This window comes from Polypterus senegalus, chromosome 12, assembly GCF_016835505.1.
Source record: "Polypterus senegalus isolate Bchr_013 chromosome 12, ASM1683550v1, whole genome shotgun sequence".
Classification (NCBI taxonomy): Eukaryota; Metazoa; Chordata; class Cladistia; order Polypteriformes; family Polypteridae; genus Polypterus; species Polypterus senegalus.
This window is the reverse complement of record NC_053165.1, coordinates 128,620,272-128,634,723: the sequence shown is the minus strand read 5'-3', so window position 1 is coordinate 128,634,723 and position 14,452 is coordinate 128,620,272. Positions and strand designations below refer to the sequence as shown.

General features: G+C 37.4%; 1 protein-coding gene across 2 annotated transcripts; it reads right to left on the bottom strand.

The window, feature by feature from the left end:
* Positions 1-5,406: 5,406 nt before the first annotated feature.
* LOC120541613 lies at positions 5,407-9,656 on the bottom strand. 2 transcript variants are annotated; one of them, XM_039773409.1, is made up of 7 exons: positions 9,211-9,656; positions 8,678-8,792; positions 7,993-8,384; positions 7,396-7,607; positions 6,759-6,918; positions 6,210-6,359; positions 5,407-6,112 (listed from the first exon to the last, which is right to left on the bottom strand). In XM_039773409.1, the coding sequence occupies exons 1-7, from the start codon at positions 9,392-9,394 to the stop codon at positions 6,081-6,083; spliced, it is 1,245 nt and encodes a 414-aa protein (XP_039629343.1). In that variant the 5' UTR covers positions 9,395-9,656; the 3' UTR covers positions 5,407-6,080. The 2 variants fall into 2 exon arrangements, with proteins under 2 accessions (XP_039629343.1, XP_039629344.1); XM_039773410.1 differs by having other exon boundaries at positions 7,423-7,607.
* Between the last annotated feature and the right edge of the window lie 4,796 nt (positions 9,657-14,452).

The following is a 14,452-nucleotide window of genomic DNA, read 5'->3' as shown; positions in this document are numbered from 1 at the left end:
AGCTGCAGTGGTGACACTGGTCTTAATAGGTATCTCACAGAAATTAAACAAATACAAGTCAGTACTAATTTTTAGCAGATGTTGACATGCACTGACACCAGGCATGTTGTGAAAATAAACAAATTTATTTCATGATTATTTTGCATTACCTTAATTCAAGTAGAGTTTTCAAAATATTTGGATAGGGGGCTGGACCCTAAACCGCTACTGGTCTTCTTTAATTGGCATCAGTTAATCATGGAGGCATCTGTCTCAAACATTGAAATCCATCACCTTCATTGTTCATGCCCTTCACAAATTTTTTTTATCATTTAAGGTTTTATATGAAGAAAAGACAAAAATGTCCTTGTTAGATCAACAAGTAGTTTACATGCAACACTCTTCTTCCCCAAAACCAGATGCTTATGGAGTAGCCAGTCCTTTTTATGTATGGGGACTCTTTAATTCAGGTATTCCAGGCCCAAATGAAATATCTTGTAGCAGTGCTACTACTTTTAGATTAACACAGTATTTTCGGTTGTAGATGTTGTACTGGACATTTTGTACGTATGAGGAAAAAAATAGGTGATTGCAATAAAATGATATGTGAAAGGAAAATTCAAAGGTGATTTTTTTCTGATCGGCAGCCCAAAATCCATAAGATACACCCAAACTTGTTGAGGAAACAAACTCTTCGGTGTCCAGTGTAACCTTGATCCCCAGAAGTTTAAGGGCTGTGAACTGAAGGTGCTGATGCCATTCACTTTTGTAGTTTTTCAGCTAACTCTTTTGTTATTTTCCCATTGCTTACAAAATACAACTCATTCTGTAGCTCACAGCTCATCAGGATTTTTTTTCAGTTCTATTCCAATTTATTTTGCAGTGAAATGTAGCACAAATGACAATGACAGACATAAGCTAAGAGCGGGCAGAAAACGTGGGCTGAAAGCTGTCACTTCTTGCCAGCAGGAAGGCTAAGCTGAGAAGAATTAAATGGTTTTAATGGACAGTTATGTTTAAAATATCCATTTAAAAAACTTTAATAGTTTTTTTTAGGCACAAATGCTTATATTGAGTTGGATTGCATTTGTTTACACATCAGGTGGAAATCTAGTGTATGTTCATGGTGGGACTGCAAAGAGACATTTTGGCATACTACGCACCCCTAGAAATCTGGGAATGTTTAAGTGCTTGGTATTAAGGGTGTGCATATTCATATATGCCCGCTGGCACAAAGTACATGAGATCTCGAGAAACGGTTGTATGCGAGGTCTGTTTGTCTGTTTCCTCTAGCTCTAAGATCATTGGGTGTGCCTGACCCCTAGTTATCTCTACCCCTACCTGCTCATCGATATCACTGTGGATGCCTTTACAAAAGTTCATCGAGATAAGTTAAGTGTCTGATGACTGCAAGTGCACAAACACTTTCTTTTATTTTTGCTAATGCAAATTCCTAAGATAACAGTACGAAAATGAGCTTTCACCTGCAACTCCAGTCCTTAATCCTATTTTCTTGTTTCTTGTTTAACAGCAGACATTTAGAGTTAAAACAAGTGGGGTACTGATTCATCAATCAGAGATTGTAATTAGGCCTGACTGTGTGGTGTTTTGGCACCCATGGCCTGTTGGGGCATTAAGTAGTTCATGACTGAGACAGACCAGGGCAAGTAAGCAGGCAGACACTTTCTGTGAATAAGGGCAAAGAAGTTTATTACAGAACAAAGAATTAAAGTGTCTTCTTTAAAAATCCTGCCCCTATAACCAATGTCTCCAGGACTGCAACTACATAAATACATAAATAAAAAAAAGCTTTTGAAAATCAAGTAATCCATTCACGGTGTATTCTCTTTCCCCAGTGAGCACATTGGCAGAAATCTCTAGTGTGTACTCTTTAGCATCCCAGTCTAACACCTCCATCAGCATTTGCAGACCGTCCTGCGGCCAGCCTAAATCATCCTGATTTGCCACCTCCATCGGTACCTGCAGATCACTTTCTTCATAGTGCAAGTTTACCATGTCACCTCTTCTAATGAGGATCTCAATAAATTTCTCCAGTTCTGCCCTCACCAAAGCTGCAATGCTTTGGATTCATTTCCACGCACTGGTCCTGTGACCCTTTCTCCACTATTCCCCTCTGCTCATTCTCCCTCTGGGTCAATCAGGAGATTTGAACCCTGCTTCTCCCTGAAACTTGCCAAAGTCAGTGGTCCTGCTTCCTTATTTAGGTCAGCAGAGCTGATGCTGTGAGTCCTGACCTCTCAGACAGGCATACATCCTACTAACTATCCTTCACTCGATCGATCACTCTTTTCTTTCTGTCCCCCTACTAGCACTTACCCTGCATGCTAGTAATTGTGCCAACCCCAGTTGGCACTTGTTAGTTAAGCAGCGGTCCTCCCACAATTAACTTAACATGAGCAATCGCCATTTGTCAATGGTAGTTAGGAACACTAAAAGCCAGTAAAATGCATGAATACAATAATTAAACCATTTAAATGCCCTGTGACACAGCTTGTCACATTTTTCTCTTTTGAAATATGGTTGAATGCTAGTGTCATGAGATGGATGCTATAAACCAAGTTAAATGCTCACCTGCCAAGATTGCTTGTATCTTGAAAAGGGCAGAGAATTATTGGAAGTGGAAGTCTTTTTGCATTCAAAACCCACCTGTGAACAGAAAGAACAAGTAGAACCTCAAGAGAACAAATGAGGAACTTTAGGCCCCTTAAAGACTGCCCTTCATTTTTTTCTAGGAGAGGTCCGTCAACCGCTAATGAACATGCCCACTGAGATAATGAGAAATGCCTGGGATAAAGGTACAATCCAGTGACGTGCAAGGTAATCTATCACTGCTGGTTATGTTTGTTTAAAAATACTTATAAAAGGAGAGCCAGATGAAGAACCTGGAAATGTATTTCTGTGATACTGTATATTAAAGAAGAGCTTGGTACATTTATTATAAAATAAATTCCACCCTGAAAGTCTAGGATTATACTAACCCAAACAGAGAAGAACAGACTGAAAAGCAACGTCTGTACATAACTAGAGAGCCCCAAAGCACAATAACTCCCACAAATTCCTCAAAATACCCACTAGAGGGTGAAATGCCATCAAACCCCAGGTAGTAATTAAGAGGACAATGACAAATCTTTATAAAATAAAATATTTATTTTCACAAAGTGCTCTGTAATATTCAAAGTTCCAAAGAGCAGAAAGGCAAAAGGTTGCCTGAAACAGCAAGGCAATTCAGAGCAAACATGCGTACAAAAACAAAATTCACAAGTCAAAAAACAGAGAAAAGGTTCAAAATTTAAAAATATCCAGAAATTCACAACAACACTAGAAACAAAAACCATAAGGGAAGTCACCATACAACAAGCACATTCACAATGAACCACAAAGGACTGTGGCTGAGGATAGTCCCTTGATGGTGATGGGCAGGTGGCCCTGTCTCTTGGGAGACCACCTACAAAACACATGAAACATAACAGAAGATAGATAGTGCCACACAACTGCGATAAGGGGGCAGTCAATAGGCCCGGCAGAGCACGAAAATACACGGGATGGGAGTACAGGAAAGCATATTAATGCCTTTCTCTCTTCCTTACCAGAAAACACGAAGATCCGAAGTCCAAAAGTACATAAAAGGATTTTCTAAAGATGACCTCCCGACAACAGAGCCTAACACATTTCCGCACCAACTTACTGTCCACCCGTGGTGACTTCATTTCTGGTCCCTTACTGATGTCCTCACTTCCGGCTCCGATGACAATGTCATCACCGTCCCACTCCATTTGCGTTACCCTCATTTCCTCTGCATCTGTACTCCTTCCAGTTTCGACTCCATAAAAGCTCCCTCTGTCAACTGTGCAGTTATTATGTAAATGACCTGTGGTTCAGCGCTGTTTTCATTCCCTGAGCTTCACACAGTATACGGGGATGGTTCCCCAACCCTTTAACCTGTTCTCTTGTGTAAATGAACAACAATATAAAATTAACAATGAACAAGGCAAAGACATAAGATCAAATCTTGATGGAAATTCAACAACAACAATCTAAATCTGTCACAGGTCCATTTGGAAAATATGTACTGAAGAGGCAAGGATATATGATTGTCATCATTTGCTGGCATTAAGTACCATTCCATATACCAATAAATGGCTATTTATTTTAGAAATGGTCCAGCCTGGTTTCTGTGCTTTTGCAGCAGATATATGCTTTCTAAGAAATTTCCTGGTACCACTAATACTAATACTGGGTATGGCCTCCTTTGCTCCCAAAACAGCCTCAATTCTTCATGACATGGGTTCCACAAGATTTTGAAAACATTCCTTTGAGATTCTCATCCATGTTGATATGATTGCGTCATACAATTTCTGCAGATTTGTCAGCTGTACATTCATGCTGAGACTCCCATTCTACCACATCCCAAAGATGCTCTGTTGGATTCAGATCCAGTGACTGTGAAGGCCATTGGTGAACACTGAGCTCATTGTCATATTCATGAACCAGTTGGAGTCAAGATTTGCTTTGTGCCATGGTGTATTATCATGCTGCAAATAGCCACATGGATTGGCCGTGACATTCAAGTGATAATTGATTGCTATTAATGTGTCCAAATGTGCCAAGAAACATTTCCCACAGCATTATTGCACCACCACCAGCCTGGACTGTTGACACAAAGCAGGTTGGGTGTATGGATTCAGTGTTTGTACCAAACTCTGACCAGTCAATTCTGGCCATCTTTAAGGAGTTTTGGAGGCTGCACATCCCCTCTCACTATTTTTGTGACACTTTTCCAGAAGGAATGAAAGGACAGGGAGATAAATGGGAGGCAAATACAAACACTGCAGTCAGTAAACTAGGAGAAACAACAAAACCCAACAATTAAGTAACCCAGATAGCAAATTTCATCTGGCCCAAATCTGGTCCACTTCTGTCAGGACTTTCTGGCCCACTTACCACATGGATTGATGGCAATAGAGTGGACCACATCTGGATGTCGCATCCCAGCCAAAACAAAATTAAAACTCAGCCATACTTGCCCAACACTGAACCAGATGAAAATTTACTGGGCCTCATGTGGGCCACAGGTCAGATTTTCACTTTGCTCATTTAAATATAATTATAAGTAATAGTAAACATGGAGTAAATAATAGTATATAGTATTATAACTATATACTATACTATTCTATATACTATATGAGTATAGTATTACATAGTATAATACAGTAGTATATACGTTACACTATTAATTATTTAAATATCAATTATTTACTCCTACTTTCCATATATGCTGTCTGACTACTATCTACTGCATATCATTAATATGAACAAACAAACCCAAATACGCATATTTAAACTTATTACATTTTATTGCCATATACAGTGCAATGCATTTCAACAAACAGAACAATGCATTACATAATCAGTAACAAAATTACTAATACTGAAGTTTGTAGACATGACAATAATAAAAGTAAATGTTACATTTATATAGAAAACAAATAAAAAGTTCCTTGCAGTTTCTGACATATCCAAATAAACCACCATGAAAAAATAAGTATACAGCATAATACATTTACAATTTATAGTTTTATATTACAATTTTCTTATGAATCATGTGAGCATACACATGGAAAAATAACAAATAAGCCTGTATGTGCCTAAACAACATCACATAGGTGAGATACACATATTATAAAACAGATTTTTACTTTACATATTAAACTTAATTTTAACTGCTGTCTTGCACAATGAATTATTTAAATCTACAAACAAGGAAAGGTTTCCTAAATGTAAGTCTTTAAAACAAGCATAAAACAAGAATGTATCAAACAGGTGAAAAAAAGTGATGGTAAAAATTTCAGTCAACAAAATGTACAAACATTAATTTTATAAAAGTCCATGATTGGATACCCACTATTACACACAGTTCCAGATGGTGCCTGATGTTAGAACCCAGAAACATTGAATGAGCACTAATCTCTTTGCGAAGGTTGTGGCAGATCAAGTTTTCACATTTGTGAGGGTGGAGAGGTAGTTAAGGTTGGTGATGTAAGAGTCCAACTTGTCCTCAGCAAAGATTTAGAAGGCCGGTCTCAATGATGACTTGAAAGAACATGAATTTCACCTGCAGCCAAGAAATCAACAGTTGATCAGTTACTTGATATTACACTTTTTCCTAATTAACTTCTTACTAGATGTGTTTGAGGGTTGACAGTGCTCACCTGATTCTTGATAGCTGTTTTTCCTCTGACGCTCCATTCTTGCTCGTCTCCCTCCATCCCTATCTGCAGCCAGATGAAGCCATCTCTTAATCCACATTTCTATTTCCTGAGTTGTGGCTCTTGATGTTACAGAGTTTCTTCGTACTGCATCTAAAGAACAGTCATTATACAGTCTGAGTCAATCAGCAGTTGATACTTGGTTATTTGTCAGACATGAGCATTGACTGCATCCAACCATAATGGGAAAGAAACAGGCTGCAAGTGTAGGCTATGTCTTTGTTGTTTATTTTCAGTAAATGAAGCGACTATATAAAATGTAGTTTGTATTCTGACAAGAAACAATATTTACAACTAGAGATATTTGTACAATACAGTATTTGCATTTGTTACTGCCTAAGCAACTGGCTTTAAATACTTTCCTGTAGTTAGTTCACAAGCATGACCGATTGTTTATCACTGATGTTTACTCATCTCACGGAAATTTTCAGTCACAGGTTACTTTATTTTAAAAGGCAGTGTATGCATATTGAAATCATTATAAATACTCACCAATCACAATATCCTTAATGTGAAGGCTATGAAAACATGTTTTTCCATTTATTCCCCTCCAGTTAAGTTGTTTGGCCAATGAATTGGTCAAAGTTTGCCTCATGATTCTCCACACCGTGTCTCTCACATCAATACCTCCTTGAATCCCAAGCAAGGTAATCTGCCAAAGGTTTACAGAAAGAAAAAAAATAATTCACTCCAAGCACCATTTGATATGATATGCTAACAATGTTAAATAAAAAAAGCATTTGACAATCCTTTAGCATACTGTCATGCCCAATACTGACGGCCTTTATAGATGTTATCTGTGGTCAGACATGTCAAGTTATGAGCACTTCATTTAATTTTCAACAAAGATTTGACTACAGTAGCAGTCTTCAATACTCCCAAAAACTGACAAACATGCTCGGGTAGGAATTTTTTGATTTCTTTTAAAAATTTAATATTGTAGACTGTTAAAAGCTTTTTGACTTAATTAAAAATATATTTTTTTTAACTATGCCAACAATTTTGACTACACGTCACAGCTTGTGCATATCTGATGAGTGCTATTTGGGCATTTAAGGCAATACAACTTGAAGCCTGTCGTTGTTTGAAGGTATATTTTTCAGTTATTATTAAAAAAGTTTTTCCTTACTAGTTTTTTTTTTAAATCTACACCAACCGCTAGGTCACTTTCAAACTGTTGCAGGGATGTGAGATCTTGTAGTGGAAGAATGTCTTTTTCCAGCACTGGATCTGAACCACTGTCACTACAGCATTTCTCATGAAGGTCTTGTACGGTTTTTAAAATCACTTTGACTTGCTCCATCATCATCTCCTGCTTAACCAGAATGTTTCGAAGAACGGCTAAAACAATGTACAAACACCACAAATTGAATATCAAACATAATCAGATCATAATTGTCAGAGACATTTACCAAAGGGGATGAAATGTAAACTATAAATTGGCAAGCTTGATGAAAAGTGGAAAAATAAAGGAAACAGATGAAAAGAGAAGGTAAAATCAATTTTGCTGTATTAATGAATAAAGGTAATGAAAACTGGGTCCTGTGAGAAACATTAAATACACACACACAAAGTTGCACAGATTCATAATTCTTTTACTCAAAATGTAAAACATTTAGGGTAATTATTTTTGTGCTTCACAGTTGCATCTGGTTATCAGGGCTTTATTTAAAGTGACAAACACGGAGGCAGCTATATTAAAGAGAAACTGAGATAAAACACTTACTGCCATAAATGTCTTGATTTGGTCCATCATTTTGTTGTGAGGTAGACCGGTGTCTAAACGCCGTATCTGCAATTTCCACACACTCTGGGGTTAGGTGCTCTTCCACTGTAGATGCACTTTGATTTCTGTAATCATTTCTCAGGCTTTTCCTTTCTTGACTGCATCTTCCACATTCAGTGGAACTACATTCTGAATGTAGCTGAACACTGTCAGGTTGATGCATCCTGCACATTGATTTTGCATTTCGTCCAAGTTCTCCATGGTCAGCAGACATCTTGGTGGTTGATTTTGAACATTTTTGAGGAGGGGTTATCTTGGGTGGTGGAGGTAGATGGCTTTTGGGTTTGCTACAGACATCACCGTCACTATCACTATCAAATCTTGTGTTTGCTCTTTGGGAAAAGATTAAGAAATTATGGACAAAATACACAGTTATACAAGAATGAGGAAGTGCCTCATACAACTGTACAATTATGAGAAAAAAAGCTTTACCAATTTAGACAATTTTTTATGAATTAGCCTTGTGGTAGTTATACTAAATTAAATTACAGTATATAAATTAAATGAGATAACTGGATCATTAAACTTAGTGTTTTCCCTTTAAAAGATTAAGTACTACAGCTTGAAAATTCAACAGTCTGCAGGTGATGCTACAGTTCAAGCATATTAACTATTTCAGGCTTACATTTTCCTTCTTTTTGTCCTTTTTGGAATTTCATTGTCTTCTTCATCTTCTGCTGTCTGCAAATCTGAGTGTCTTTCGGCAACTGGAAGCTTCAGTCTTGCAGTTCTGTAATTATCTGTTAAATTCCAGATGTAAGAGCATTTACTGTATAATATGGATACACAGTACTCAGGAATATAATTATACCAGTGTGGCACAGTGGTAGCACTGCTGCCTGCAGTAAGGAGACCTGGGTTCCTGTCCTGGGTCCTCCTGTGTGGAGTTTACATGTTCTCTCTGTGTCTGTGTGGGTTTCCTCCAGGTGCTCCAGTTTCCTCCCAGGTTAGGTGATTTGGAGATCCTAAATTGGCCTTAGTGTGTGCATGCGTGTGTGCCCTGCGATTGACTGGAGTTCTGTCTAGAGTTTATTCCTGCCTTGCACCTTATAGTAGCTGGGATGGGCTCCAGCAGACCCCCATGACCTTTTTCTGGATATAGTGGGTTAGAAGATGACATGATATGACATAACAATTATACCAAATATAAATACAAACCTGTTGTGTACATAACCTCAACCTTAAATGATTTCCAGTTTTCTTTGGGCTGCTCTTTATTTATTATAGCCTTATGGATATCTCCAGTTTTATATGGTGGCCAAGCACAAACTCCATTGGATACCCAATTGGATGGTACCAACTCAACTTCATTGCATTCCGAAAAATTCACAATGTGATACATAGCCTACAAAAATGACTAAAAACAAAGATTTTTTTAAAACATTACATTTACAAAAGTCCTTGATAAATGCACTTACAACATGCAAGCATGCTTACAATTACTAATCAAATATAAGTAACAATAATAATACATATGATTAACATATACAGTAAATTATATTACTTAAACATGATTTCATTTGTACAGTTGAAATAATCAAATTTGCTTACCTAGCAACTTCACACACCACAATAAATCAGTCCAGAATATAAAGAATGCAAGTGGTGGGTGATAACAGTTTAAAAACTAATTAGAAAAAGTACTTATGAACTCTGCAACACAACAGGAAGAAACAAACAAAAAAACATACTGTACCAATTAATCTGTATTTATATGAAGTAGGGGGATTACAAGATATTTGTCATCTAGTGGCAAACGGACATATTTCCGCATGCCAGAACCAATAGGTAAACATTGAAGATGTGAGGAAAGCTTGGACACAACATAAATCCCCAGGCATGAAGAATAAATTGGATATTCAAAAAATATGGCCTTGTGTTGGTATTCCTGACAGACAACATATTCCCTGTCTTCACACACAATTATATTTTGAACTATGACAATTTTATTATCAATTTTGATACAGGAATCCCCTGCAGAAACTTTGATGACAAATCCATTAAAGTCCACCTCTTTAAACTGGAGTACTACTTCAAAGTGTAGTGGAACTGGACCATCTGAATGTTGCATTTTAAACCTCTTTTGAGGGTGTATACCAAAATCAGTATTTAAATGCAAGGAGTCAAGCTCTGAAATCTTACGTATAACCTGTGTTAAAGGACAGTGAGGTCGTCTAACCATTTTCTTTAGCTTTCTTAGATAATTTTCAAATGGAAAACCTGATATAATATCCAAACTACCATGGACTTTAACATCTTGACTTAAATGAGTTAGCCCATGTACATTATAGCTGACAAACTCAGGACCATATAACTCACTAAAATGCTTGACAAATGCCACTAGCAGAGAGTTAGCAAAATCATTCATAGTTGAACAATACTCAGGACTTGCTAAAATGTATACACCCACAGAGAGCAGCATGAAATTTTGATACACCTCAGAGCGCAATATCTCTCTCAAAACAACTGGACCCGTGTACAATAAGAATTGTCTCAACTCAGTTGCTTTCCACCGTAGTCTTTCAAAAAGTGAACGGGGCTTCCTTGCAAACTCGTTAGGAATGAAACCACGTAGCGCTACCAACTTATCAGAAATTAACAACACTTGACTGGCTGAAACTCGACACTGTAGTGGGCCATTGCTTCCCATCCACAAATCCAAGAGACGTCTCATTACTCCTAAGCATACAAGGTGCATGTAATCATGCGGGAATCCCTTAATCATATCCATGATTTCTGAGAGAGGTGAAGATTCTACATGGTGTGCATCATCATCTAATGTTTTAAATGATTCACCTGTTCGAAGACTTGCAGTGGTTTCTGGAAATGTCATACGGTGGTTTACATATACTCCTTTTTGTACACACTTATCACAACTGTGATATCCAGTGTGTGATTTTATGCCCTTAATAAAGGCTCTAGCAGGTGCATCGCAAACAACTGAAGATAAAGTGATGAAAAATGTTTTTCCTTTCACAGGAAATCCTTTTCCAATTGTTTTTAACTCATTAACTAGAGCACTCAAGTATTCAGAAAGTGAGTTTGGTTTTGAACATCCACAGAACAATGCAATCAAAAATGGAATCTTGATATAATTCTTAACAATTCCAAGAACTGGCCAAAACTGAAGTGAAGAACTCTTAAAAATAGGAAGCCCATCAAAATTAAGTTGCAAATAAAAAGTGTGCCCACTTGGAACAGTTGACCATACCTTTTCAAAGAAAGCTCTCAGAGAATGTTTAATGCCAAAGTAATGAAATGAACCACCACCAAGCATTTCAACTGTGTAAGCAGTCTTAGTTTTCAGTAAGGACCTTGCATCTTTTGGCAAAAAAGCATGATTAATTCTGAGTATAGTTAGTAATGCAGATAAGGCAATTAAAGGGATACTGAACTGAACAGCCCAATTTCTCAAACTGGCCTGGAGGGCTTCCTGGTAATCATTCTGCCCACAATCAAAGTTATCATCACTGTCACTCTCTGACTGACTGGATTCCAAATCATCACAAGAACAATCAAATTGAGAAGTTTGGATCTCATCCACATGTATTTCATTGTGAGTGATCTCAATCCACGACTAACCTGCCTTTCATTCTCCAGTGAATCTATCAGCTTATTCACCCTCTTTATAGCCCTTTTTCTCAGATTAATGCGTTTTACATTCCATTTTGCCCTGTCCATATTACCATGAATTACCAAAATATACCTGTCAATGCCCAACTACTGTTCAATGCTGCAAAACAAAAAGGGACAAGAAAATATTATTTATATTACGTACACACTGTGCTACGATTCAAGGTTTATACAGTGACTAACTACATTATGAGATACACAAATAAACGTTGCCTCCGTTCTGATTGGAACATTGTAAAAAGCTCCAATTGAGCACTCATTATTTGTCAAGACATACCTTAACACAGTTAAAATTTGATGCCACCTCCACCACCGCGCGGCTTTCACTCTATAAAAATAAACTCACATTCGCGGGTTTTTACGTTTGCACTTCCGCTCATGTTAACTAAATGCACTAACAGAGAAAACTCTCGGTGTTTCTAAGCAGTGAAAAAGTTAATGTTGCGTGCTAAAATAAATGCAGAGTTTTAATGTTACTTGCTGGCCTTCGTCACCGCTTATTATATTTAATATCTGGATATCATAACTGTTTAAGTAAAAAAAAAAGCCCGCCGAATAATTTAAAAATGGCTTGTATAACAGTTTAAGCACGTTACAGCACCTTGCATACTATGCAATTAACTTGTTACGCTTTTCATAATTTAAACATTTTAACATGAACAATGATAACGAACAAATAATATGTTAAATAATCGAATATTAACTTACCGCTTCACCATCAGCCAACTACAACTACAAACTTTTAGTCTCTGCCTGAACGGGCAACTGTTCGTCACTCAAGGTGTTCCCTCATTGGCTAACGTGAACGTCAGGAGGCAGTCCGATAGTTATATCAATGGCTGGTCCTAATGTCAATCAAAGAGATTGTCTTTTTTTTAAGCAGTTTGAGAAAATTGGAATCCACAGAAAGGCTGAAAGGTGTCATGGCAGATGCTGGATACTTGTCGGAAATTCTGCCGGTCGTTTATAGTGTTTAAAATTTGGAGAAAGTTTGTAAAGTTCACAATATTTCATCCTTGAGATGTGTTTTTGTTTGTACTTGTCACAAAGTAATGACACTTCTCAAATAAATAAATAAAAAAACTCCGTGGTCATTCTGATATCTACACGCATGTTTGTAGCCGGCCCTTAACAACACCATCTTCGATTTTGAAATGAAAAGACCCCTATAAATTGACATATGCTAACTGTAAATATAGCATTTTATTTTAAAGACACCTCACCATGAGCCTGCACTATTCTGGGTCATACATCCAATCGCAGAACTATGCTAATGGCCCAGTATTGGCCCACATATGCCGTACCAGAAGCTGATTTGGCGGATTCATCAACTGTGCGCCACATGTGGCCCATATCCATCGTGCCGCTGCCAGAAGTGAACCAGAGGTGCCAGCTTTAAACCAGATGTGGCCCACTTGCGGCTGCTATCTGGGAAAACTCGCAACTGAAAAGTTAGAAATGGATCAGAACTTTCTTAAGCTTTAAGAGAAAAAGAATCACAAAATAACTTTAGATTTCTTTGTGGAATTTGCAAAATCAGACAAGAAAGTGACCCCAACGAATGGCCATTGTACCCTGTGACCTCCATTATCACTTGGTTTGTGAGTTCTGACATTGCTGTTAGTAACTACAAAGCAACCATCAAACAAAGCACTCAAAATAGCTTCTGGTGAAGAAACAAAATGGTGTCATAAAAGAACATAAAGAATAAATAATACTGTGTTAATTATAACCACAAGACATTAAATGGTCCTGAAACTAGAAAAATAATCACCCCAATTTATATGTTTCAGTGTATTTGTAGCAAAAGCATGTAACATCATGACAGCACTGTCTTTGGTCTTCAGCTTTGATCTTTTTGTCTTTTCAGTGTTGACTGTTGCCTGTTTTTTTATCACATTTCTGGTTGATGTTTCCATTTCCTGGTCCTATTTTTCAGTCCTAATAATTCTAAGACTACATGTCTCAAAACACAGCAAAACCACACCAGACTTTCCACACAACAGCACACATGGCAATAACTTTAAAAGGTGACGGACCTACAGCCCTAGAACTTCAACAGAACTTTAATAATCAGCAATGCCTTTCAAAGATGACAATAGAGTGTCATCCATTTAGCATTTTTATTCTACATACAGTATACTGTAGAACATGAAGAAATGGTGCCATTTTAGATTTTCCTAGCAGCCTAATCAGTTCCAAGGAAGGCAAGATCCCAATACCCTTAAAGCAGCTGCCTACTTTGGACAGGATGCTTGCTAGACCCACACATTCACACACACACAGAACTTGAAGGTCTGGACAAAATAGATTTGATTGTGAGGAAAGCAAGCAAACTGCCCATAGACATCACCCAAGTTTGGAACTGAAACTACAGCCTAAGGGTGTTGACAGAAATGTGGAACCTGCTGTGCTTTCATGCTGTGATATTATTATAATACTTTAAGATAATAATTAATTTCTATTCATGCTATAGGGTAGGTCTACAATTTGAAAGTAAACATGTCATTTTCAGCCAAAAATAAAAAAAGGAAAGCTAAGAAAGAAAAAAAAACCTGATGGTCTCTATTTCACTTTTCTAGTTTGTGTTCTTTAAAGAGAATCCTCCTAAAGCTTGAATGTCAGCTGTTGCATCAAGCAGTTTAGAGGAGACTTGACGCCTCTGACAGATGGGATATGATTAATTTATTTCTATAGAGAAATAAAAAATGCCGATGCAGCCATGCTGCAATTTGAGCAGTGCTGAGAGAAAGCCTGCTGCTCACTG